The sequence below is a fragment of the Lepus europaeus genome, chromosome 5 (genome assembly GCF_033115175.1).
Source record: "Lepus europaeus isolate LE1 chromosome 5, mLepTim1.pri, whole genome shotgun sequence".
Taxonomy (NCBI): Eukaryota; Metazoa; Chordata; class Mammalia; order Lagomorpha; family Leporidae; genus Lepus; species Lepus europaeus.
Genome location: NC_084831.1, coordinates 116,942,509 through 116,968,237, shown reverse-complemented (window position 1 = coordinate 116,968,237; position 25,729 = coordinate 116,942,509). Strand labels below are relative to the sequence as shown.

The window sequence follows — 25,729 nt, the reverse complement described above, 5'->3', positions numbered from 1 at the left end:
TCAATCAATCTTTAAAAAGGGGTGTGAGGGGGTGGGTGACAGGTTTAGTCACCCCGTCGCCTGCAATACTGGTATCCCATATGGATGCCGGTTTGCATCCTGGCTGCTTCAATTTCAATCCGGCTGACTGCTAATGGCCTGGGAAAGCAGCAGAAGATGACCCAAGTGCTTGGGCCCCTGCACCCACATGGGAGACCCATAGGAAGCTCCTGGCTTCATTGTGGTCCACCCTGGCCCACCCTAGCTATTGCAGCCTTCTGAGGAGTAATCCAGTGGATGGAAGTTTTCTCTCTGTCTCTCCCTCTTTCTCTGTAACTCTGACTTTCAAATAAATAAATACATCTTTATTTTTAAAGCAATTCCTCTTTTCATGTATGGCAAGGACCTGAAATAAAAATTAAACTCCACTTCCCTCAATTTAGTAGATCATGGATGAATTGTGTTAAAGGGATGAGAGTTTCCCGCCCTAAGAAATCATAGAGGGAGCTCAGATTTCAGGAGTTTAATCTTTATCTCTTCCTAAATTTTTTCCAACTCAAAAATGGCATTGATAATAAATTTAATTAGCAGTAAACTTAAAGGAGGAGTAAACTCATACTTCCCTAATTCGCTGAGTTAGTTCTATTGATCTCTTCTACTGGGGGCTCTTCCTGATGACTTGCTGTTCCCACATTGTCCCTAACACCATAGGAAGTGGCCTAGGGCAGCTGATCTCGTCAGATTTGAAATGAAACTGAAATGAAAGTTCAGTTCCTCATTGTGCATGTCTCATGTGACAGGTTCCAATTTCTTTTTAAAGTTAGTTCAATTGGAAATCTCCTTGCTACCCTGGATCTCTGAAGAGAGCACAGCAAGTCATTGGCACTACTATGGGAACACCTGCTGGTTCTGTTCTGTATGTACTGTATTATTTTTCTCTCCTTTGGTCCTTAAACACTCTCTGTTTATATTTTAGGCGGGCTTGCCTGCCAGATTTTAAATCTTTGGTTTCAGGAACTAACGTAAAACACCATGCCACTCAATTTGCCTCTTCTCTTTATGAATAAAAATGTCTGACCACCTAACCTTGAGGCTGAAGCAATGTACGTTCTTACATGGTTAAGCTTCCAGCCGTTTTTAGAAATGGAAAAGAAAGTAAAATTCCGGTTGAGGAAGTCAGTTACTGAATTTCTGTTAAGGCCTCTTGGACTTTAGAAGTGGTGTTTTAAAAAAATGATCACCTTTGAAATAGATATTTGAGCATTTTAAAAAAAGGTTACAAAAGGAACATGACTTAAGCATGTTAAAGCAGTAGTCAGGAGTTGTTTTCTAACCACCTCTAAAAGTGGTGGCTATTTAAACAGATCTATGAACAACTCATGTGCTCAGAACTTAGGAAAATACACTGATTTTTCAGAGGTCGGTCTTCTGCTTGGAGATTATTTTTTGTTTTTTGAAAAGAGGGAAGGATTTCTCTTGATTCGATTATTTGGCCAATTCTGGGAAGCCCCTGCTTTGTATCCTCCTCGATGTGTTTGGTTTGCTAAACATTGGGAAATCTCCGGAAGCCACTTTTTAAAAGTATTACTGTTCAGTCAGAATAGTCCTTCAGACATAATTCTGCAGTTATTCCCAGTGACCTTACACCCCAGGAACTTTACTGTAGAATTCTGATTTAGAATTTTCCGTCCCTTTGCTGATTTTGCATTGCTGTTTTATGTGACAAAAATAGGAGTATATGGTCACAATAGAGGCCGCTAATAGCTATGAATTCTGCTGCCTTTCCTTAAACAGAACGAAATGGCTGGTCTGGGCGCTTCTGGTGTGCTCCTCCACAGTGGCACAGCTGCACAGAGACCCTACCCTGGACCACCACTGGCATCTCTGGAAGAAAGCCTACAGCAAGCAATACAAGGAAAAGGTACGCAGGATTGCCGCTCGAGCCATGCACTTGGCCCCAGAACCCTACATTCTCTTTCTCAAAATTTTGTTCTTACAAGGAGTGTTTTCAATAAATATTGTGTATTCATTTATTGCCAAATCCTTCAGTACTATATAGCAGGAAACAAAACAAAGTCCTTGTTATGATGGTGCTTACATCGAAGTCAGAGAAAAAGGAAATAAGTACATAAACAGGCAGGTGTACAGCATGTTGGAGGAGAGCTGTGGTAGAGAAAAACAAAGCAAGGCATGAGTGGCAGTGCGAGAAGTTGCACCCATGACAGGACGGACAGAGAAGGCCCCGCCGTGAAGGTGATGTTTGAGAAGAGAATTGACTGGAGCAGGAGGGACAATGGAAGGAAGGCCCCAGGCCAAAGGAAAGGGAGTGCACAGTTCTGAGGAAGGTGCACCCTGGTATGTTTGAGGAACAAAAGCGCTGTATCTAGTCCCTGGCACATGGAAGTGCTACTGCATGGTCTTTCTTCACTCTCACTTCCTACTTTGCACTTTGTTTTTTATTTCAAAGCATACATGTTTGGTTTTAAGACCTTAACTCAAGGCTTCAAATAGCTGAGTCTTAGAACTATATATTATGTATTCGCTTGTAAACTAGCATAATATATTTAGTTGATATAATTATGTATAAAAATGACACTTAGTAGGTCATGCACTCTAAATTTTCTGTTTATTTGTGTATTTATAAAGAACAAATAATAATTATATGTATTTTGGAGTCCAATGCGATTTTATGCTACATATGTACACTGTGGTACGATTAAATCAAGCTAAGTAACATCCATCACCTCACATACCTAGGCTTTCTTTGTTGTATGTTTAAAAATCTACTCTTTTGGCAACTTTGAAATATGTATTATTACTGAGCTAGTACTGAGCAGCAGAACACTGGAACATGTTCATCCTCACGTCTGGACTGCCCTCCCCCCTCCCTCTCCACTCGTCCCCAGGCTGCTAGTAAGCACCATTCTAGTCCCTGTGTCTATGACCCTGACTTGTTCAGATTCTACATGTGAGATCATCTGGCACTTGCCTTTATGTCCCTGGATAATTTCATGTCCTCTAGATTGACCCAGTTCTTCTCTCTAAAGGCTGAATGGTACTCCATTACAGTATATACTATAGTCTCTCTCCCTTTTTTTTTTTAAAGATTTTATTTATTTATTTGAGAGGTAGAGTTACAGACAGTGAGAGGGAGAGACAGAGAGAAAGGTCTTCCCTCTCTCCTCACTCCCCAGATGGCTGCAATGGCTGGAACTGAGCCTATCTGAAGCCAGGAGCCAGGTGCCTCCTCCAGGTCTTCCATGAGGGTGCAGGGGCCCAAGTATTTGGACCATCTTCTACTGCTTTGCCAGGCCATAGCAGAGAGCAGGATTGGAAGGGAGGCATCCGGGACTAGAACCGGTGCCCACATGGGATGCTGGCACCGCAGGCGGAGGCCTATACCATAGTCTCTTTATCCACTCATCCACCGACCGACATTTGGATTGAGTCTGTGTCTCAGCTACTGTGAACAGTGCTTCAGTGAATACGGCGGTGCAGATCTCTCTCCATCACACTGATTTCATTTCATTTGGAGATAGAGCCACGTGGGGCAGCTAGATCATATGATAATTCTATATTTAGTTTTCTGATGAGCCCATTTTCCAAACTGGCTGTACTAATTTACATTCCCACCCGAGAGTGCACAGGGGTCTCTTTACATCCTCACTAAAGCTTATCTTCCCACTTTTTGATTATAGCCGTTCTAACACATGTGAAGTGATAGCTCATCGGAGGGTTAACGTGCATTTTCTTGATGATTAGTGATGCTGGAGAGGACTTCCCGTACCGTGTTTGATAGAAATGGCGATGGGCAGGCTTTTGGCTTGCAGATGAGACATCCACATCACAGATTGGAGTGCCTGGGTTCAATTCCCAGCTCCAGTTCCCAGTTCCAGCTTCCTGCCAAGGCAGAGCCTGGAAGGTGGTGGTGGGGGTTCAAGTAGTTGGTTCCCTGGCATCCACATGGGAGATCTAGACTGAGTTCCTGGCTCCTAGCTTCACCCAATACAGTCCTGGATGTTGTAGTCATTTGAGACATAGATTAGCAGATGGGAGCTCTATCTGTCTGTCTCTCTGCCTGTAAAATAAATATAATATATAATAGATTTTTTAAAAACAGGAGCAGGGGACAAGCATTGTGATATAGTGGGCTAAGCTGCCGTGTAGGCCACCCAAATCCCACACAAGAATGCCTGGTTCAAGTTCCAGCTACTCCACACTCTGATCCAACTTCCTGCTAATGCATCTGATCCCATTTCTGCTAGAGGGAGGCAGCGGGAGATGGCTCAGCTTGAGTTCCTGCCACCCACACAGGAGACCTGGCTCCTTGCTTTGCCCTGGTCCTGTCCTGGTTTTTGCAGGCATTTGGGGAGTAAACCAGTAAATGGAAAATCTCTTTCTCAGTCTGTCTCTCCCTCTTTCTCTGTCACTCTGCCTTCCAAATAAATAACAAATAAATCTTTTTTAGAAAACAAGAGTGGAAATTTGGCACAGCAGTTAAGACACTGCTTGGAACATTCATACTGCACATCAGAGTGTCTGGTTCGAGTCCCAGCTCTGCTCCCCATTCTAGTTTACTGCTAAGGCTCTGCCGTTGTGGGAATTGAGAGTGAACTACAAAAGGGAAATCTTTCTCTGTCTGCTTCTGTCTCTCTGCTTTTCAAATAAATAAAAATAATTAACTAAAGAATACAAAAATCAACCAGAGATATTAAAAAAAAAAAAAAGAAATGGAAGAATGGGCATCCTAGTCTTTTTCTTAAAAAAAAAAAAAAGAAAGAAAGAAATTTATTTGTCCTGAAAGTCAGACTTAATGAGAGACAGAGAGATCTTCCAGCTACTAGTTCATTCCCCAAATGGCTGCAATGGCCAGCATTGGGCTATGTGGAAGCCAGAAGCCAGGAGCCAGGAGCTTCATCCAGGTCTCCCACATGGGTGGCTAGGGCCCAAACACTTGGGCCATCTTCCGTTGCTTTTCCCAGGCCATTAGCAGCGAGCTGGATTGAAAGTGGAAAAGCTAGGACTTTGAACCAGTGCCCGTATGGGATGGCCAGCATTGCAGGCAGCAGCTTTACCTGCTAAGCAACAACGCCGACCCCTCTAGTCTTTTCCTGATCTTAGAGAAATGGCCTTTAACTTTTCACTGCTGAGTATGATGTTAGCTGTGGAACTGCCAGGCGTGGCCTTTATTGTGTTGAGGAACATTCCTTCTATAATTAATTAGTTAATTAGAAAGGCAGAGTTACAGAGAGGCAGAAAGAGAGAGACAGAGACAGAGAGACAGAGAGCAATGCTATTTGCTAGTTTATTTCCCAAATGCCTACAGCAGCCAGGGCTGGGCTCCATCTGTTGGTTCTCTCCCCAATGGCTGCAGTGGCCTGAGCTGCGCAGATCCAAAGCGTGCATGCCTATTACATGCATCACTGGGGTAATAGTAAAGCCTTGCTCCCAGGGACATGGAACTGTAGTCATACTTGCCACCTGGAACCAGGTTCTGGGTCTGGGCTCACCCATGCAATGAAATGTGGCAATACAGAGTTGTTAACAGCTCACTGGGGTCACAGCTTATTGGAAATTCTGGCTTTAGTGGTGATGGTGGTAGGATTTCAGCTGTTCTAGGATGCACCGGTGTACATTGTATTCTATGTAAATGAAGATCCTAAAGGACAAGAAAATCAGCAGCCAGCGTATGAATTCACTATGGTAAAATGAAAGCAATAGGGGGCTGGCCGGCGCCGTGGCTTAACAGGCTAATCCTCCGCCTTGCGGCGCTGGCACACCGGGTTCTAGTCCCGGTTGGGGCGCCGGATTCTATCCCGGTTGCCCCTCTTCCAGGCCAGCTCTCTGCTATGGCCCGGGAAGGCAGTGGAGGATGGCCCAAGTCCTTGGGCCCTGCACCTGCATGGGAGACCAGGAGAAGCACCTGGCTCCTGGCTTCGGATCAGCGAGATGCGCTGGCCGCAGCGGCCATTGGAGGGTGAACCAGCGGCAAAAAGGAAGACCTTTCTCTCTGTCTCTCTCTCTCACTGTCCACTCTGCCTGTCAAAAAAAAAAAAAAAAAGAAAGAAAGAAAGCATTAGGGGGCTGGTGCTGTGGCATAGCAGGTAAAGCTATCGCCTGCAGTGTCGGTATCCCATATGTGTGCCAAAGTGAGTCTCAGCAGCTCCACTTCAGATCCAGCTCCCTGCTCATGTACCTGGGACAGCAGCAGAATATGGCCCAAGTGCTTGGGCCCCTGCACTCATGCGGGAGATCTAGATAAAGCTCCTGGCTTCTGGCTTCAGTCTGGCCCTGCCCTGGCTATTGTGGCCATCTGGGGAGTGAACCAGCAGATCCAAGACCTCTCTCTCTCTGCCTCTGCCTCTGCCTCTCCCTCTCTGTAACTTTGACTTTCAAATAAATATTTTTTGAAAATGAAAACAATATAAGAAAAATGACTTCAAAAGTTACAGATAGGGGCCAGCGTTGTGGTATAGGGAGTAAGCTGCTGCCTGCAGTGCTGGCATCCCATGAGAGTTCTCAGCTGCTCCACTTCCAATCCAGCTCTCTACTGTGGCCTGGGAAAGCAGTAGAGGATGGCCCAAACACTTGGGCCCCTGCACCCACATGGGAGAACCGAAAGAAATTCCCGGCTCTTGGCTTTGGATCACCCCAGCTCCGGCCGTGGCTGCCATTTGGGGAGTGAACCAGTGGATGGAAGACCTCTCTCTTTGTCTCTGCCTCTGATTCTCTGTAGCTCTGCATTTCAAATTAATAAATAAATCTTTTTTAAAAAATCTATAAAGATGAAATGAGGGGCCAGCTTGAGGTATGGTGGGTTAGGCCTGCATGCTGCATCCCATATGGGTGCCAGTTTGAGTCCCAGCTACTCTGCTTCTGATCCAGCTCTCTGCTATGGCCTGGGAAAGTAGCAGAAGATGGCTTCAGTCCTTGGACCCCTGCACCCACATGGGAGACCTGGAAGAAGATACTGACTCCTGGTTTTGGTCTGGCCCCACCCTAGTGGTTGTGGCCATTGGGGAGTGAATCAGTGGATGGAATCTCTCTCTTTCTCTCTCTCTCTCTCTCTCTGTCTCTCCCTCTCTCTCTTCAACTTTATTTTAAATGGATAAAATAAGTCTCTTAAAAAAAGATTAAGTGAGCTTATCACCTATAAAGAATAGGCTTCAACAAACAGCAGTTACTTTTTTTAAAAAAAAACAACTGGGTCTATATCAAACTCAGAAGCTTTTTTTGTGTTAAAAACTAGTGAGAAGTTATTTTTCTTTATTTTTAAGATTTATTTATTTGAAAGAGTTAGAGAGAGGCAGAGTCAGAGAGAGAGAGAGAGAGAGAAGACTTCCATCCGCTGGTTCACTCCCCAAATGGCCGCAATGGCTGGAGCTGGGCTGATCTGAATGCAGGAGCCAGGAGCTTTTTCTGGGTCTCCCATGTGGGTGCAGGGGCCCAAGCACTTGGGCCATCTCCTACTGCTTTCCCAGGCCATAGCAGAGAACTGGATCAGAAGTGGAGCAACCAGGACTTGAACCAGCGCCCACATGGGATGCCAGCACTGCAGGCAGTGGCTTCATTTGCTACTCCACAGTGCTGGCCCCAACAGTTTCTTTAAAAAAAAGAAAAAAGCTTTTTAACTTATTAAGGTAGAAATGTATTATGTATATAATAAAATGATAAAATCACCATCAAAGCAATTAAGGGCAATAATTAAGATTATTATGTGATTTTAGCAGCTATATTGGATATATTCATTTATTCCATTTTCCTAGACAGGCTCACATTAGATTTTAGAATGCTTCCCAAAATGCTGCTTTCATTGTTGGACACTTACTTGTCCAGGACACAGTATGACTATATTCTTTTTCTTTACATTGTAGAATGAAGAAGCAGCACGGCGTCTCATCTGGGAGAAGAATCTGAAGTTTGTGACACTTCACAACTTGGAGCATTCCATGGGAATGCACTCATATGACGTGGGCATGAACCACCTGGCAGACATGGTGGGTGAATCACAGATAACCCTGCTTCCACATCTAGGGAAGCACGATTTCTGCCCGCCCACCCCTGGCTCATGGCAATTCAAGTTCAATAACAAAGAAGGGCATAGTCACCTGTGCACTGGGTTAGAAGACAGTAGAATTTAAGCACACAAGAATTTGTAAGGAAATTCCTCATTTAATTCCTATATCGATCACTTTTTCTTAATAATTCTCTGATTTATAGGAAATTTTAAACTCACAGTTGTTGAATTTACTTACTTGTTTCTTTGCTTATTTTTTATTTAATTCTAGAAAGCATTACCTAAAGACAATTCATGGTGTTTTATAGTAAATGACCAGACTTACTTAAGTCTAAATACATATTTTACTGGAATCCATCTACTTTCGAAATGGGAGCATATGGCTTTTTAAAATCACAATCAGCCTTGAGTTTTTAGATTCTGTTCTACCCCACCAAACTTCACCATTGTGGCCAAAGTTCAGAATCATAGCGCTCTTTGGAAGAGAATGCACTAGGAAAACCAAAGTCCTACTTAAATTCGAGAAGCTCCTTTGTAGTTCTTTCTCACAAGGGAAGCCGACTTGGCCCACTTTTTAAACAGCTCTTTTATAAAATTCTGCCTCAATGTAACTTCCAGTTTTTACCATTTTCTTTTTCCCTTTCCCAGTGAGGTTGCCTAACTGGGTGCTGGCGCAAAGTGCAGGACTAGAGAGACCCTTGCCCCACCTCAGCAGATAGTCAGGGGAACCTGTATTGCTCACAACCACAGCTGGTTTTTCTTGGTTTTTAGTTATATTCACAATTACAGTTATTAGGATAGTTTAAAAAGGAAGCAGAATATAAGTGAAAGGGATGTGTACTTGCTTTGTAGACCAGCGAAGAAGTGGTGTCTTTGATGAGTTCACTGAGAATTCCCCACCAGTGGCCGAGAAACGTCACTTACAAGTTAAACCCCAATCAGAAGTTGCCTGATTCTGTGGACTGGAGAGAGAGGGGGTGTGTCACTGAAGTGAAATATCAGGTGAGTATCACCAGCCCCAGTCTCTGCGCCCTAGGGAAACCTCTCTTCCCTAAGGCTTAGTCTCGTCACATCAATTGACAGTGAATCTCACAGCCCCTTCCTTGATTTATTAATTAACTTCCTTATTAATTTTTGCTATTCTCCTCTTTCCAACTAAATTGTAACTCTTGGAGTGCAAGGATTACACATTAGATTTTATTTATAATCTCTACAGTGCTTAGAATGCCAGTGATTAAGAGCCACCTTCAACAAAGCTGTGAACTAAGCAGGTAGGTCTCCAAGGCAAACTTCCAGTGCTCCTTGTATCTACTGGCTGTGTTGGCCTCCCATTGGGCCGCTTGCCTGAGACGGAGTATCCCTTGTGCGAGAGAAGCGTGCGCTGAAAGCTCTCTCTCCATCTCACAAACGTCAAGGCTGAAGGAGAGGAAATAGAGATTCAGTGGCCTATAAATTGTACCAGTGAAGTATAATTTGAGGTTAGGCTTGTGGTATTAGAATAGGAATTATGTGCTTTGTAAAACTGTTGTTCCTATGTTGTCATATTTTCCCTTAGCTTGCTTTGGATTGATCAATTGATTGATTTGGGGGTGGTGCTGCAGTGCAGGCATCACAGTTCAATTCCCAGCTGCTCTACTTTAGATCAGGCTCCCTGCTAATGCTCCTGGGAAAGTGACAAAAAATGGCCCGTGTGCTTGGGCCCCCTGCACCTACGTGGGAGACCTGGAGGAAGCTCCTTTCTCCTGGCTTCAGCCTGGCCTAGCTCTAGCTTTTGAGGCCATTCAGGGAATGAGCCAGCAGATGGAAGATCCTCTCTCTGCCTCTGTCTCTCCCTCTCTGTAACCCTGCCTTTCAAATAAATAAATAAATCTTAAAAGTAAATAAGTAAATACATAAATAATGAAGATAAGTCAGAAATCCATTTTTTTTAAAGGAGGGGGAAAAGATTTATTTATTTATTTGGAAGTTAGAGTTACAGAGAGCAAGGGAGAGGCAGGGAGAGAGGGATCTTCTGTCCGCTGATTCACTACCCAAATGACTGCAATGTCCAGGGCTGGGTCAGGCCAAGGCCAGGAGCCAGAGGCTTTCTCTGGGTCTCCTATGTGGGTGACAAGGGCACAAGCACTTGGGCTATCCTCTACTGCTTTTCCCAGGCCATTAGCAGACTGTTGGATCAGAAGTGGAGCAGCCAAGACTTGAACTGGTGCCCATAGGGGTGCTGGCATCACAGGCAGCAGCCTGACCCACTACACCACAATGCCTGGCCCCAGTTTGCTTGTTTTTTAAAAAAGCTACAAAAGGGACTGGCACTGTGGTAAAGCTGCCACCTGCAGTGCCAGCATCCCATATGAGTGCCAGTTGGAGAGAGACCCAGCTACTCCACTTCCAATCCAGCCCTCTGCTATGCCCTGAGAAAGGAGTAGAAGTCCTTGGGCCCCTGCACCACATGGCAGACCCGGAAGAAACTCCTGGCTCCTGGTTTCGGTTCGGCGTAGCTCTTGCCGTTGCAGCCATTTGGGGAGTGAACCAGTGGATGGAAGACCTCTCTCTCTGTCTCTCTCTCTCTGCCTCTGCCTCTCTGTAACTCTACCTTTCAAATAAATAAGTAAATCTTTTTAAAAAAAAGTTTAGGAAGACTCAATTAACTATATATGTAGTTGTTAACTCTGAGTAATTTTTTAAAAAAGATTTATTTATTTATTTGAAAGTCAGAGTTACACACAGAGAGGAGAGGCAGAGAGAGAGAGAGAGGTCTTCCATTCGCTGGTTTACTCCCCAGTTGGCTGCAATGGCCGGAGCTGCGCCGATCCGAAGCCAGGAGCTGGGAGCTTCCTCCAGGTCTCCCACGCAGGTGCGGGGGCCCAAGGCCTTGGACCATCTTCTACTGCTTTCTTAGGCCATAGCAGAGAGCTGGATTGGAAGTGGAGCATCCTGGTCTCGAATCAGCGCTCATATGGGGTGCCGGTGCTTCAGGCCAGGGCGTTAACCTGCTGTGCCACAGCGCTGGCCCCAACTCTGAGTAATTTAATGAGCTCCTTTCCCTGGCTACTTGAATTTTTTAAATTTTTATTGATTGATTAATTTGAAAAGGAGAGAGACAGAGAGGCAGCAGTCAGAACTTCCATCCATTGCTTCACTCCCCAAATACTCACAATTGCCAGGCTGGGCCAGAGCCAAAGCTGGGAGCTGGGGACTCAATCCAGGTCTCCCATGTGTGTAGCAAGAACACAGTCACTTGACCCATGACCTGCTGCCTCCCAAGGCACGCATTAGCAGAAAGCTGGAACCAGGAGCACAGCCAGGGTGAACCCAGGCACTCCAGTGTGGGATGTGCTGGGCATTCCAGTCAGAATCTTCATGCTGGGCAAAACATGAACCTTTACTTGCATTTTAATGAAAATTTTTGCTTTAACCAATAGAAATTTGCTTCCTTTGGGTAGAGAGCAAGATGGGAGGAGGGGAGAAAAGAGAGAAAGAGCAGTTATGATGGGTGCTCTACACCTTTTTAAACTAAAGCAGCTTTGCATTTTTCTGCTTATGCCTCCTCGTAAAATAACATTTCATCACATTTCTGAGGATAACAATGTTTGAAAACACTAATTTGGGGCTGGCATTTGGCCTAGCGGCTTAGATCACCACCCGTGACACTGGCACACCGTATGTATGAATGCTGGTTTGAGTCCCGTTTGCTCCACTACTGATCCAGCTCCTTGCTAATGCACCTGAGAATGCAGCAGGGGATGGTCCAAGTACTTGGGTCCCTGCTGCCCACATGAGAGACCTGGATGAAGCTTGTGGCTCCTGGCTTTGGCCCAGCCCAGTCTCAGGCATTAAGGCCATTTGGGGTGTGAACCAGCAGATGGAAAATCTCTGCCTCTCTGTGTCTATCTTTCCCTGTCTCTATAACTTTTCTGCCTTTCAAATAAATAAATAAATAAATAGATAAATAAATTAGTAAATCTTTTTTAAAAATAAGGTTTCCTTCCTTTTTACATTAAAATAAAATGCTAATTTGAAGTTAAATCTTGTATGTTTCAGATGCCATATGGCAGCAGGAAAGGTATTTTAGGGCAAGTAAGTCATCCAGACTCCACTAAGTCACTTTACTGTAGGCATCTATCCTTGCTTAGGAGTGAAGAGGGGTGGGATTTGAACATGCTCAGGGAGTACTGTTTCTCAACATATTTTAATATGCCCATTGTATTCTGAGTTGTCTTTTGCAAATCTTTTTTGTTCCTTCAAATGTATTTGAGAGGCAAGGAGACACACACAGATATATATATATATATATATATACAGAGAGAGAGAGAGAGAGAGAATGAGAGAGAGAGAGAGAGAGAGAGAGAGAGGATGCTTTCATCTCGTGGTTCACTCCCCAAATGCCTACAACTATCAGGGCTGAGCTGGGGCTGAAGCTGGGAGCCAGTATTTCAATCTGGGTCTCCCACTGGGTGGCAGGAGCCCATCACTGAGCCATCACTGCTGCCTACCAGCATCTGCGTTGGAGTCCAAGAGGTAGAGTTGGTTACCCAATCCACAAATTATGATAAGGGACAAGGGTATCTTACCCAGTGCCCAACCACAAGGTTAAATGCTTGCCACCATTTGCAAATCTTTATCAAGGTTGGACCTTGCCTAGAGAACAATTAAACATTGTCTAAGAGAAAAGGAAATGGTAATGGGGGAGGCTCCTGGGAACTGTCTAGGGCTCTTCACACAGCCAGCGTTGCCCTGTTGTGTTATGGAAATCACCTTCTCTGACGCATTGCCTTTGTGACTTTGCCTCTGTTTTAGGGTTCTTGTGGTGCTTGCTGGGCCTTCAGTGCCGTGGGGGCTCTGGAAGCACAGCTGAAGTTGAAGACAGGAAATCTGGTGTCTCTCAGTGCACAGAATCTGGTGGATTGCTCAACTGCAAAGTACGGGAACAAAGGCTGCAATGGTGGCTTCATGACGGAGGCGTTCCAATACATCATCGATAACAACGGCATCGATTCAGAAGCTTCCTATCCCTACAAAGCCATGGTGTGTCACAGGCAAACGTTTGGTGCTGCATCATGACCTCGTGCTGTCCCCTTGTCTCACCACCAAACCAATTGCTTGGGAAAGGGTGTGTGAGAGAACCCCATCAGGAATTCTTCAATTTTGCAGAGTTCTCTTTCTATAGCTCTTTCAGTAGCTTTCTTAATTTATCAGTGGAATAATGTTTTTCTTAAAAAAATGATTCATTTATTTATTTGAGAGTTACAGAAAAAGAGGAAGAGACAAAGAGAGAGAGAGAGAGATCTCCCACCTACTGGTTCATTCCCCAAATGCCTGCAACAGCTGGAGCTGAGCCAGGCCAAAGTCAGGCGCCTGGAACTCCATCCAGGTCTCCACATGGGTGGCAGGGGCATAAGCACTTGAGCCATCTTCTGATGCTGGATCAGAAGTGGACCATCCGGAACTCAAACTGTCACTCCAGTATAGGATATGGGCATTGAAAGCAGAAGCTTAACCCACTGTGTCATACTGCCTGCCCCAGAATAATGCTTTTAAACAAACAAGTAGTCTGTTTTAAAACAGACTTTAAGCAAATCACCCTCAATATTCTGTGTATCTCCCTAGTTTTTTTTTTTAACTTTCTTTTTGTTTTAAAGATTCATTTATTTATTTGAAATATGATGTCACAGAGAGAGCGTGAGAGAGATATATAGAGAGAGAGAAAGAGAAAGAGAGAGAGAGAGAGATCTTCCATCTGCTTTCACTCCCCAAGTGGCTACAAGGGCCAGGGCTGGGCCATGCTGAATCTAGGAGCCAGGAGCTTCATCTGGTTCTCCCATGTGAGCAGGGACCACATATAATATGCCTGTATTATAGAAAATTTAGAAAATATTAAGATATCACTCAAAAACTTAACCATTAGTATTTTGGTTTATTTCCTTCAGACTCTTTTCCTGTTTAGCATTTAAAAAATATAACTGTATATATAGCAAATATGAATTTGTAACTTCCCTTCTCCCAGTTGAAGTATAAGCATTTTTAATATATATAAAACATATGTTATTATGTTTATAAACATATATGTCTATAAACCAACATTTAACTTGTGGGTCCTCTTTCAGGCATCACATCATCAAAAATATTTTAAAGCTCTAGTCTGGACTTTATGCCCTCTGTATAGCAATCCCTGGCAAAATATCTCAGAGGAGAAATTGTCCTGGCAGGTTTTGCATGTATGGAAATGTTCGTAACTTAAAACAAGAGAGTCATTCAGTTTTTCCTGTCATTGGTAAAATCTAGAAATGTTAAGACAGAAGATTCGATTTCTCTTTCTTTAAAAGGAAAAAGGAGACTTAGACACTTGAAAAGGTTAAAGTGAGGAAAGATCTTGTATTTTAGATCCAAACTTAGAATACTGGTGACTTACAAGGAAGTTAAAGTATCCTTCCTTATCTGATTCATACATATTTATTATTATTATTATTATTTGCAGGATCAAAAGTGCCATTATGACTTAAAACATCGTGCTGCCACCTGTTCAAAGTACACGGAACTTCCCTTTGGCAGTGAAGAGGCCTTGAAAGAAGCTGTGGCCAATAAAGGACCTGTGTCTGTGGCTATAGATGCAAGTCACTCTTCTTTCTTCCTCTACAGAAGTGGTAAACCGTCAGATATATTATTCTCTCTCTCTCTCTTTTTTTAAAATATTTATTTGTTTATTTGAAAGGCAGAGTTATGGAAGGAAAGATAGACAAAGATAGATCTTCCATCCTCTGGTTCACTCCCCAAAAGACCACAACAGCCAGGGCTGCTCCAGACTGAAGCCAGGAGCCAGGAGCTTCTTCTGGGTCTCCCACATGGGTGCAGGGGCCCAAGCACTTGGGCCATCTTCTGATGCTTCTCCAGGCCATTAGCAGGGAGCTGGACTGGAGGAGGAGCAGCCACGAGATGAACTGCTGCCCACATGGGATGTTGGCACCACAGGCAGCAGCTTTACCTGCCACAGCACCAGCCCCCATTCTTTTTTTAAAAAAATTTATTTTATTTATTTAAAAGGCAGAGTTACACAGAGAAAGCAAGAAGGAGAGACAGAAAGAAAGTTCTTCATCCTCTGACTCACTCCCCAAATGGCCAAAATGGCCAGAGCTGGGCCAATCTGAAGCCAGGAGCTAGGAGCTTCTTCTGGGTCTCCCACATGGGTGCAGAGGTCCAAGGACTTGGGCCATCCTCCACTGCTTTCCCAGGCCATGGCAAAGAGCCAGATTGGAAGTGGAGCTGCTGGGACTCTAACCAGTGTCCACCCTGCAAGTGGCAGCTTTACTTACCATGCCACTGCGCCAACCCCTAATATTTTCTTATCATATCCTACTCTTGCACTATACAAAATAATATTCTCCTTTGCCATCACTCTCTTCCTCTGAATGTTTCCATGGGTTAAACAGACTCCTCCATTTCACAGAAGTATTTTATATCCAGTTCTAGTTAGTAATAGTAATATTTACCCAAACTTCTAACGCTACATACCAAGTACTGTGCTACTTTCTTTATCTCACTTAAGCCTCACAATAACCTTAATTTACAGATGAAAAAATAATGAGAGGAGTTGATTTGCCTAAAGCCATACAATCTAAAAGTGGTTGAACTAGGATTAAAACTGTACAACTATAGCGGGTAAAGCCACCGTCTTCAGTGACGGCATCCCACATAGGTGCTAGTTTGAGCCCCAGCTGCTCCACTTCCTATCCAGCTCTCTACTATGGCTGGGAAAGCAGTAGAAGATGGCCCAAGTCTTTGGGCCCCTGCACCTACATGGGAGACTTGGCTCCTGGCTTTGAAGCGGCCCAGCTCTAGCCATTGTGGCCATTGGGGAGTGAACCAGTGGAGGGAAGACCCCCGCCTCTGACTCTGCCTATCCCTCTCTGTAACTCTGCCTTTCAAGTAAATAAATAAATCTTTATTTTAAAGAAACTGTACAAGTAGACTGCAGAGCCTGTGCATGAACTTTATATTGTAGGTAGAGCACAGCAGGATATAATATAACTATACAAAACTGAAGAGCGTATTTTCTGAGCAATCACTAAAGGTAGGACATTGTATTAGATGAGGTTGAAGGCTATAACATATATATATTTTTTTTGACAGGCAAAGTGGACAGTGAGAGAGAGAGAGACAGAGAGAAAGGTCTTCCTTTACTGTTGGTTCACCCCACAATGGCTGCTGCGGCTGGCGCACTATGGCCAGCGCACCATGCTGATCCGAAGCCAGGAGCCAGGTGCTTCTCCTGGTCTCCCATGCAGGTGCAGGGCCCAGGGACTTGGGCCATCCTCCACTGCCTTCCCAGGCCATAGCAGAGAGCTGGCCTGGAAGAGGGGCAACCGGGACAGAATCCAGCGCCCCGACCAGGACTAGAACCTGGAGTGCCGGCGCCACAGGCAGAGGATTAGCCTATTGAGCCACGGCGCCGGCGGCTGTATGATATTTTTAAAATCTCCACTTAGGTATTTAATTTAGTTAAAAGTGAAAATATATGGAGCAAACAATTCAGGAATATATGCAAATAGGTACAATAACTGACTGCATATATGTTGAAATAATTAGTAAAAGGTTGTAGATTATCAAAGAAAGCTTTTGAGGGAACTAAAACTGATGTGACTATAAGAAAATTGACAAATACAGCTTTAAAGGAAAAGAATTTTGAACTCTGAAGAGTTTAAGAGTTTATGTTCCTAACATTTTAATTTACTTTTGTCATATATCCAAAACAATGTATTAAAAAGTAATAGCATTCTCAAATGTCCTTTATTACCAGATAGCATTCATCTTTCCCACCATTTTTCACTGGTAGGTGTTTATTATGAACCATCCTGTACTCAGAATGTGAATCATGGCGTACTAGCAGTTGGCTATGGTAACTTTAAGGGAAAAGACTACTGGCTTGTGAAAAACAGGTAATATATTTGTATAATAATGTGTTTTTAATTAAAACCAAGGATTCTAGGTAAACTCAACCAATGCTGTCTTGTGACTATGGTAATGATAATCATATTACCAATGATAAACACTTATACTTCTCACAAAGTGACATTTCAAATCACTCAGTAGCCTCATTTCTTCACTTTTTATTCGGCCATCTTCTTGTTTTCATAGTTTATCTTCTGCAATACTTCTCTAATTATTCCTTGTTAGTCTCTATGATGAACACTTATTCTACTTAGCCCCTAAGTGTTGGTATTTCCCCCAGGGCTTTATTCTCTGCCTATAGGTGCTGGTTCAAGACCTGGCTGCTGCACTTCCAATCCAGCTCCCTGCTAATGTGCCTGGGAAAGCATCGGAGGATGGCCCAAGTCCTTGGGCCCCTGCACCCATGTGGGAGACCCAGATGAAGCTCCTGGCTCCTAGCTTTGGTCTTGCCCACCCCTGGTCTTTATGGCTATTTGGGGAGTGAACCAATGGATGGAAGATCTCTTCTCTCTCTCTCTGTCTCTCCCCCTCTCACTATAACTCTGACTTTCAAATAAATAAATGTCATACCAAAACAAAAACAAAAAAAAAAGAAGAATTTTTTTTAAATTTTTTATTTGACAGCTAGAGTTATAGACAGTGAGAGAGACAGAGAGAAAGGTCTTCCTTCCATTGGTTCACTCCCTAAGTGGCCGCTATGGCCAGCACTGCGCCGAGCCGAAGCCAGGAGCCAGGTGCTTCCTCCTGGTCTCCCATGCGGGTGCAGGGACCCAAGCACTTGAGCCATCCTCCACTGCCCTCCCAGGCCACGGCAGAGAGCTGGACTGGAAGAGGAGCAACCGGGACTAGAACCCAGTGCCCATATGGGATGCCAGCGCCGTAAGGTGGAGGATTAACCAAGTGAGCCACGGCGCCGGCTCGAAGACGAACTTTTGAGCATGGTTTGACACACCATGTATTTTAGGATTTCTCCTCCATACCTGAATAGAATAGAATCTGAATTACAGCAAGGCCACTGAGGATGGAGAGAAGAAAATACACATAAAATATGATTCAGAAGCTGAGTGGACAGAGTTACGTGGACTGAGGGAAAGAAGGCTGCCCGAACTGATGCCAAGGCCTTTGTAAGCAGGCCATGGTGATGGTGATGCATTACCCAAAACAAGGAATGATTTTCCCTTGAGTGTGTTCCAAAATCCTTTTTGCTTTAAGCATTTTTAAATATTTATTTATTTATTTGAAAGGCAGAGTTCCAGAGAACCAGAGGCAGAGAGAGAGAGAGAGAATCTTTCATCTGCTGGTTCACTCCCCAGATATCCACAAAGCCAGAGCTGGGCCAATCCGAAGCCAGGAACCAGAAGCCAGGAGCTTCTTCCGGGTCTCCCTTGTGGGTCCAGGGGCCCAAGCACTTGACCCATCTTCTAATGCTTTCCCAGGCCATAGCAGAAGTGGAGCAGCCGGGTCTTGTACCGGAGCCCATGTAGGATGCTGCAGGTTGTGGTTTAACCTGAGCCACAGTGCTGGCCCCTGTGCTCAAAAATTCTAAACAGTTTAACATTGTCTTCAAAATTAAGCCTAAACTCCTGGCCAAGTATTCAAGGTTCTCCATTATCTAAGTTCCCATATAGCTTTCTAGACATTGTCCCACCATGTTCTATTGTCACACTCATTCTGGCCACAGTGAATTACACACTGATTACTCCTCAGATTTGCAAATACTTGCCTGTCTTTTCTTTATGTGTATTTTTCATCTTTCTGAACTGTCCTTGAAGGCCATTGCTGCCTACAGAATTTCTACTGGTTGAGGGCGAACTGGGCACTGTCATACAATTTGGCAGGAGAGAAAATTGTTTCATTTCTCCCTGAAAGCAATTATAAATAAACAACATTTAAAATGTACAAATTCTTTGTCTTATTATTTTCATTTCTTAGAATCTATATGAAGAAAATAATTCCAAATATGGGAAAACTTTTATTAATGCAAATTGTAGCTTTTATTATTATTTATTTAAGATGAAGAGAGATAAAGAGAAAACAAATGGAGAGAAATAGATAGAAAAGCAAGAGAGAGATTTCATCATTTGATTCAATCCCCAAATACCTACAAACACTAGAGCTCAATTCAAGTCTCCCATGGGATTGGCAGAAATTCAGTTACTTGTGCCATTACCACTATCTATCAGGGCTTGCATTGGCAGGAGCGGAGCAGGGGATCAAACTCAAGTACTCTGATGTAGAACTCTGTCATCTTAAGTACCAGGCCAAACACCATCCCTACATCCACTCCAACATTGCCCTCAGAGTTACTTCACATTCAAATACAAGCAAAACACATTCAATTTTGTTGTGATTGCTTTACTTATCCAACCAGATATATAAAAAGAACTGTATACAGTTAACAGGTGACAGTGGAGTTTGGATTTTATTGTAAAGGAGTCATTAAAGGGGTTTTTTGCTTGTTTGTTTGTTTTTGACAGGCAGAGTGGACAGAGAGAGAGACAGAGAGAAAGGTCTTCCTTTGCCATTGGTTCACCCTCCAATGGCCACTGTGGCTGGCACACCGTGCTGATCCGAAGCCAGGAGCCAGGTGCTTCTCCTGGTCTCCCATGGGGTGCAGGGCCCACGCACTTGGGCCATCCTCCACTGCCTTCCTGGGCCACAGCAGAGAGCTGGACTGGAAGAGGAGCAACTGGGACAGAATCCGGTGCCCCGACTGGGACTAGAACCCGGGGTGCCGGCACCACAGGCGGAGGATTAGCCTGTTGAGCCGCGGTGCCGGCCTGTTTGTTTTAAGATTTATTTATTTATTTATTTGAAAGGCAGAGACAGAGAGAGACCTTCCAGCCTCTGGTTCACTCCCTAAATGGCTGCAAGGGCTTGGGCTGGACCTGGCCGAAGCAAGGAGCCAGGAACTTCATCTGGGTCTCTCATGTGGGTGGAAGGGACCCAAGCACTTGGGCCATCTCCTGTTGCTTTGCCAGACACATTAGTAGGGAGCTGGATTGGAAGTGGAGCAGACAGGACACAAACTAGCTCCTATATGGGATGCAGGAATTGTAGCTGGTGGCTTAACCCACCAAGCCAGTTCCCATTAAAAGTTTTTTAAGCAGGGGAGTAGCAATTAAGGGAAAGAAAGCCCCAAAAGGAAGCCTATGAAAGAATCTGAGAAAGAGAGCCTACAGAGAGATGAGAAAATTCAGGACACAAAAGTATTGTAAAGACAAGAGAGAACGGAAGTGAGAATAGACAACTGTGTTAAACAGTACATAGGGAGAAAAACAAGCCCTGAAAAGCATCCAGTGAGGGCTGACATACGGGATATTTAAGGCACCTGAAAGCACACTCTCTAAATTATGCCACTTGTCTTCCAGAAACAAACACACTTAGCTTCTCCGCTGCGTGCAAAAACAACTTCCCTTTGAGTCCTGAGCAAAAATTTGCAAGGGCTTCCCTTTACCTATGGAATTGAAGCGCAAATTCCTTAGCCTGCTGCTCTCAGCTGTTCATAGCACGGCCCTAAAACAACCTTCTTTCCCTACTACACCTCTCAAGACAACCAGTCTCCCTTTTCAAATAAACTTCTTGCTGCACTCCAAACACAGTATGCATTTTCTCAATGTGCTGCTTTTATTTGTATCATAGTTATAGTCCTCAATATGTTCTGCCTGTTATCATTTGTAATTTTGTGTTATTTCTTTTTCTAAAGCTGGGGCATCCACTTCGGTGAACAAGGATATATTCGGATGGCAAGAAATAGTGAAAATCATTGTGGGATTGCTAGTTATTCCTCTTACCCAGAAATCTAAAGAATCTCTCCGTGTTATGACAAATCAAGAATGATGAAGCACTTCTCTTAATTTTACCTGCTGCATCCAGAAAAAATGAGTGTGTCGTGATCAATGAATATATTAACTAGAAAATATAGCTTGACTTTTCACTTTCTAAACTTAGCAGATCTCAGAAAGAAGTTTGCTAAGTAATTAATAAAGTACTGTAGATAAAACTATATGAGAATTGGTCAACCTAAGACAACCTGTTGTATTTGTTCTTGTTTTATTTTCACTCTAAGTCTCCTAACAGCCTTTTGTAACTTGATGGCCTAGAAGTACTTAATAAATCTGTCATTTCAAATTTCTTTCATTGCTATGCTTTTCTCATTCTCAGGTAACTGTTAACAATCTATCATGAGAATGTTAATTGTGGTATGCTGGTGATGGCAACTTTAATGGAAGAAAATATTAGTTTATAAATGTCCTGAGGGCTGATACAGTATCTTTACACATAAAACGAGTGAATTTTTTTTTTTTTTAAGGGAAAGGGTTTATTGGGGAAAACCCAGCAGACCAGAGGGAAGGGGTGAAGAAGGAAAAGGAGAGTGAGAGAGAGAGAGAGAGAGAGAGAGAGGGAGGAGAGAAGAGAAGAGAAGAGGAGGCTAGAGAGGAGAGGAGCGAGAGAGAGAAAGGAGAGAGGAGTCGAGAGAGGAGAGCGAGAGAGAAAGAGGCTAGAAAAGAGAGCAGAAACAGAGCAAAGAGCGCAGAGAGAGAGGGAGAGAGAGAGAGAGAGAGAGAGACAAGTGTTCAGGAGCAGGTCCTTTTAAAACTTTGCCTGGTTTTGGATTGGCCCAACTCCAGCTGTTGCAGCCATTTGGGAAGTGAACTAGAAGATGGAAAATCTCTGTCTCTGCCTCTCTCTCTCTCTGCCTTTCGAATAAATAAATAAATAATTTTTTTGGTAAAAGGACCATCTGTTTTTAAACACTTTGGAAGAATTGTAATGATCAACAATTTAATATACTAACTAGTTAAAATTATTTTTACCTAGTTATCAACAAGTTGACCAAAACTTTTTTGGAAGGAATAATTAAACTAATCTGAATAAAACAACACAAGTGAATTTATTTTCAAAATATTTAACTACATGTTTTTATGAAAAATTATTTGAGAAAGAGAAGGGTGGTGTGAGTGTGTGTGTGCACACGCATGTGTGAGAGTGCTCCCATTCACTGGTTCACTCCTCAAATGTCTGCGAAGGCCTGGGGCAAGCCAGGCCCAACATCAGGAGCTGGGAACTCAAGCCAGGTCTCCCACAAAGGTGACAGGAACCCCTGTCATCCTGTCAGCCATCACTGCACTACCTCCCAGGGTTTGCATTAGCAGAAATCTATGGCGTCAGGAGCTGGGGGTAAGTATCAAACCCATTTAAAACAATATGGTTAGTGGGATATTAATATAGTTTGTGGTCAAACACCTGCTTCCCACTACTACTACTCATATTTCTATCTAATTCAGATGGATCTTCCTCACAACTTCTCTACATTAGTACATGGGTCTGAACAAGCAGCAGGAACTTTGAATTTTATAATTTCATACCTAAGACATGAAAAATGCATGGGATGATATTAAAATGCCTAAACTCATCTTAAACTAATTTCACTATTTCTGGCTCCTTCTCCATAAATAGCACATTCTAAAGAACAAGAATGGTAAAATATTAAAAAAAAAAAAAAAGGTGGTCATAGGTCAAAATGGTTAAATGTAAAAAAAGGTGGCCCCTATGACCTACAATGCCAGCATCTCATATGGGTGCCTGCTTGTGTCCTTGCTGCTCCACTTCTGATCCAGCTCCCTGCTAATGGCCTGGGAAAGCAGCGGAAGATGGCCCAAGTGTTGGGGGTACCTACCCCAATGTGGGAGACCCCCATGAAGCTTTTGGCTACTGTCTCCTAGCTTTAGCTTGGTCCAGTGCTGGCCATTGTGACCATCTGGGGAGTGAACCAATAGATGGAAGATCTCTCTCTGTCCCTCCCTCTCTAACTCTGATTAAAAAATAAAAAAGGACCGTAATACAATAACACAAGACTATCATCAGAAATATAAAGAAATAAAGAAATGGCTACAGTTACAAAGTATGAGAGTACTTCAAAAAGTTCATGGAAAATTGCATTAAAAGTTATGTTTATTTTTCTGGGAAAAAATTTTGAAATCAATTTATTCTGGTATCTACTTTCAGGTTTCTAATATATTTGTATCGGCATTTTTTGTCTTAATGACTTTAGACGACTTCTATCAGACTTCATATGTGGTAATTGAAGTGTCAGATCTCCTGCACCAACACCACATGTTTCTTCACGCCCATCCTCAAAATACAGTTAGTGATGGCCAGCACCGCAGCTCAACAGGCTAATCCTCCGCCTGCAGCGCCAGCACACCAGGTTCTAGTCCCGGTCAGGGCGCCGGATTCTGTCCCGGTTGCCCCTCTTCCAGTCCAGCTCTCTGCTGTGGCCCGGGAGTGCAGTAGAGGATGGCCCAAGTGCTTGGGCCCTGCACCTGCATGGGAGACCAGGAGGAAGCACCTGGCTCCTGGCTTCGGATCACCACGATGCGCTGGTTGCAGCACGCCAGCCGCAGCAGCCATTGTGGGGTGAACCAACGAAAAAGGAAGACCTTTCTCTCTGTGTCTCTCTCTCTCACTGTCTACTCTGCCTGTCAAAAAAAAAAAAAAATACACTTAGTTATATAAAGCATTAGTTAATGATTACATTATTATGATTCTAAATCAAAGCTGAATTTTCTTTTTTTGCAGCTGTCAATGGATTAAATTTAATATACAGTACTATATCATAAATTTAACATGTCATTTATTTATTTATTTATTTGAGAGGTAGAGTTACAGACAGTGAGAGGGAGAGACAGAGAGAAAGGTCTTTCTTCCATTGGTTCACCCCCCAAATGGCCACAAAGGCTGGAGCTGTGCCAATCCGAAGCCAGGAACCAGGTGCTTCCTCCTGGTCTCCCACATCGGTGCAGGGGCCCAAGGACTTGGGCCATCTTCTGCTGTTTTCCCAGGCCACAGCAGACAGCTGGATTGGAAGAGGGGCAGCTGGGACTAGAACTGACACCCACATGGGATGCCAGTGCCACAGGTGGAGGATTAACCTACTGCACCATGGCGGGGACCCAAAATGTCATCTTAAGGTGGTGTAGCAGTCCCTTTGCCAACACTGAAATTTGTTATGATCTGGGGAAACCAACTTTTCCTGGGCCTGTTTTCTCATCTCTAAAATAGGGGTAACATCTGTATCTTCCTTACAAGGTTCTTGGTGGAACAAAAGTAATAAGATATTGAATGTAAAATCCCTTTGTAAACTTGAAATTAAAAAAAAAGATAAAATAATTATTAAAGATTTCACTATTTTTGATCCTGAAAACAGAGTATTAATCTTCATTCTTCTCCTAATTGAATGACTGACAAACCTTTTCATATCTTTTCATTTCTCTATAATGAAGACTTAGCAAGGTTTGTGAATGTTCAAAATATAAACACAACTTCCTTGAATATATAATAATCTGTAAACTAAGAAGCTTGTACTAATGGACAATCTCCAACTGCCTACTCAGATTTTATTTTACTTCTACATGAGGCATAAATTACTTTGAAAGTCACGCACTGTCCTCCCAGACATAACACATAAAAATATCTAGGTGAGAGACCGCTAGAGCAACTTTTTTAGTGACAAAGACATAGGAAGCTGGAAGTCGGAACGCGTATGTGATATAGCCACAGCAAAATTCTAACAAATGATGTCAGAAAGCAATCAAAATTAATATGACAAGTAAATGGCGGCTAACCTCCGATCACTGCAGAAACGCTACGTAAAAGAGACGGCGGCCCACGTGCCACTTAACCACGCCCCATCTCTTTTCTGAGGTTCCCGGCAAGCCTTGCGCTTCTTCGCGCGGGAAAGGCGACGTCGGCGGAGCATCGGAAGGCCGCGTCTCCCTCGCACGAGCGACCGTTGGCGGAACGCGCATGCGCGTCAAGCCGAGCCGCGTGCCGCGTCGTGCCTCTCCTCTGGTTGTGGGCGCCGGTCCCTCAGACTTTACGTAATATATAAGGGGTCTTACTGTGTTTTCCTTTTAATCTCTTATTTTTTAAATCGCCTTCTGTCTAACGTTTCTTAAGGGCTTAATGATGAATCATTTGGGAAAAAATATGTAACTTCTTATTCTCCAGGAAAGGTTCCTCAGACAGGGTTCCCGCTATTGGCTAGGCCAGGCTTTACGGGGCTAAATAAATGAAAATGTTTCCGCTAGATCACTTCTTCTGGGAATCTTCCCGTTTGATTTTCTGACTAGAAAAAATGAAATTGGGACAAAAACATTGAAAGTTACATTAGCCTGGCCGGCACCGCGGCTCACTAGGCTAAGCCTCCGGCTGCGGCGCCGGCACACTGGGTTCTAGTCCCGGTCGGGGCATCGGATTCTGTCCCGGTTGCCCCTCTTCCAGGCCAGCTCTCTGCTGTGGCCAGGGAGTGCAGTGGAGGATGGCCCAAGTGCTTGGGCCCTGCACCCCATGGGAGACCAGGACAAGCACCTGGCTCCTGCCATCGGATCAGCGCGGTGCGCCGGCAGCAGCGGCCATTGGAGGGTGAACCAACGGCAAAAAGGAAGACCTTTCTCTCTGTCCTCTCTCTCTCACTGTCCACTCTGCCTGTCAAATAAATAAATAAATAAGAAAGTTACATTAGCCTATGAAGGTTATAATAGAGAAACAGAATCAGGCATAAAAATATATTCTGTTTCTCTTTTATGCTTATTACACTAAGTAGACAGTATTTAGAGCCAGAGCCATGCTATAGTTCAGGTAAGGAAGTTACCAGATCCGTTTATTTTGAAACTACAATTTAAAAAAAAAAATTTTTTTTTAAAGAGTTGGAAGAGTTTGCCGTGAGCAGATTTTTGTTGCTTTATACCTATGATGCTGTCGTTCCTTGAATACCTTAGAGCAGAGAAA

General features: G+C 43.7%; 1 protein-coding gene across 1 annotated transcript; it reads left to right on the top strand.

The window, feature by feature from the left end:
• The first annotated feature begins 756 nt into the window (after nt 1–756).
• Nucleotides 757–21,071, top strand: CTSS (cathepsin S). The gene is made up of 8 exons (XM_062193540.1): nt 757–895; nt 1,774–1,900; nt 7,854–7,976; nt 8,849–8,998; nt 12,791–13,018; nt 14,469–14,634; nt 16,821–16,923; nt 20,643–21,071. The coding sequence occupies exons 1-8, from the start codon at nt 870–872 to the stop codon at nt 20,740–20,742; spliced, it is 1,023 nt and encodes a 340-aa protein (XP_062049524.1). The 5' UTR covers nt 757–869; the 3' UTR covers nt 20,743–21,071.
• Nucleotides 21,072–25,729: the final 4,658 nt, after the last annotated feature.

Bases quoted from the DNA above. Each gene is read 5' to 3' on its own strand.
- CTSS (XM_062193540.1), top strand. From the start codon at position 870: ATGGGAACACCTGCTGGTTCTGTTCT. The intron at 1,901-7,853 runs GTACGCAGGATT...TTTACATTGTAG, and splicing joins GCAAGCAATACAAGGAAAAG to AATGAAGAAGCAGCACGGCG. The intron at 7,977-8,848 runs GTGGGTGAATCA...CTTGCTTTGTAG, and splicing joins TGAACCACCTGGCAGACATG to ACCAGCGAAGAAGTGGTGTC.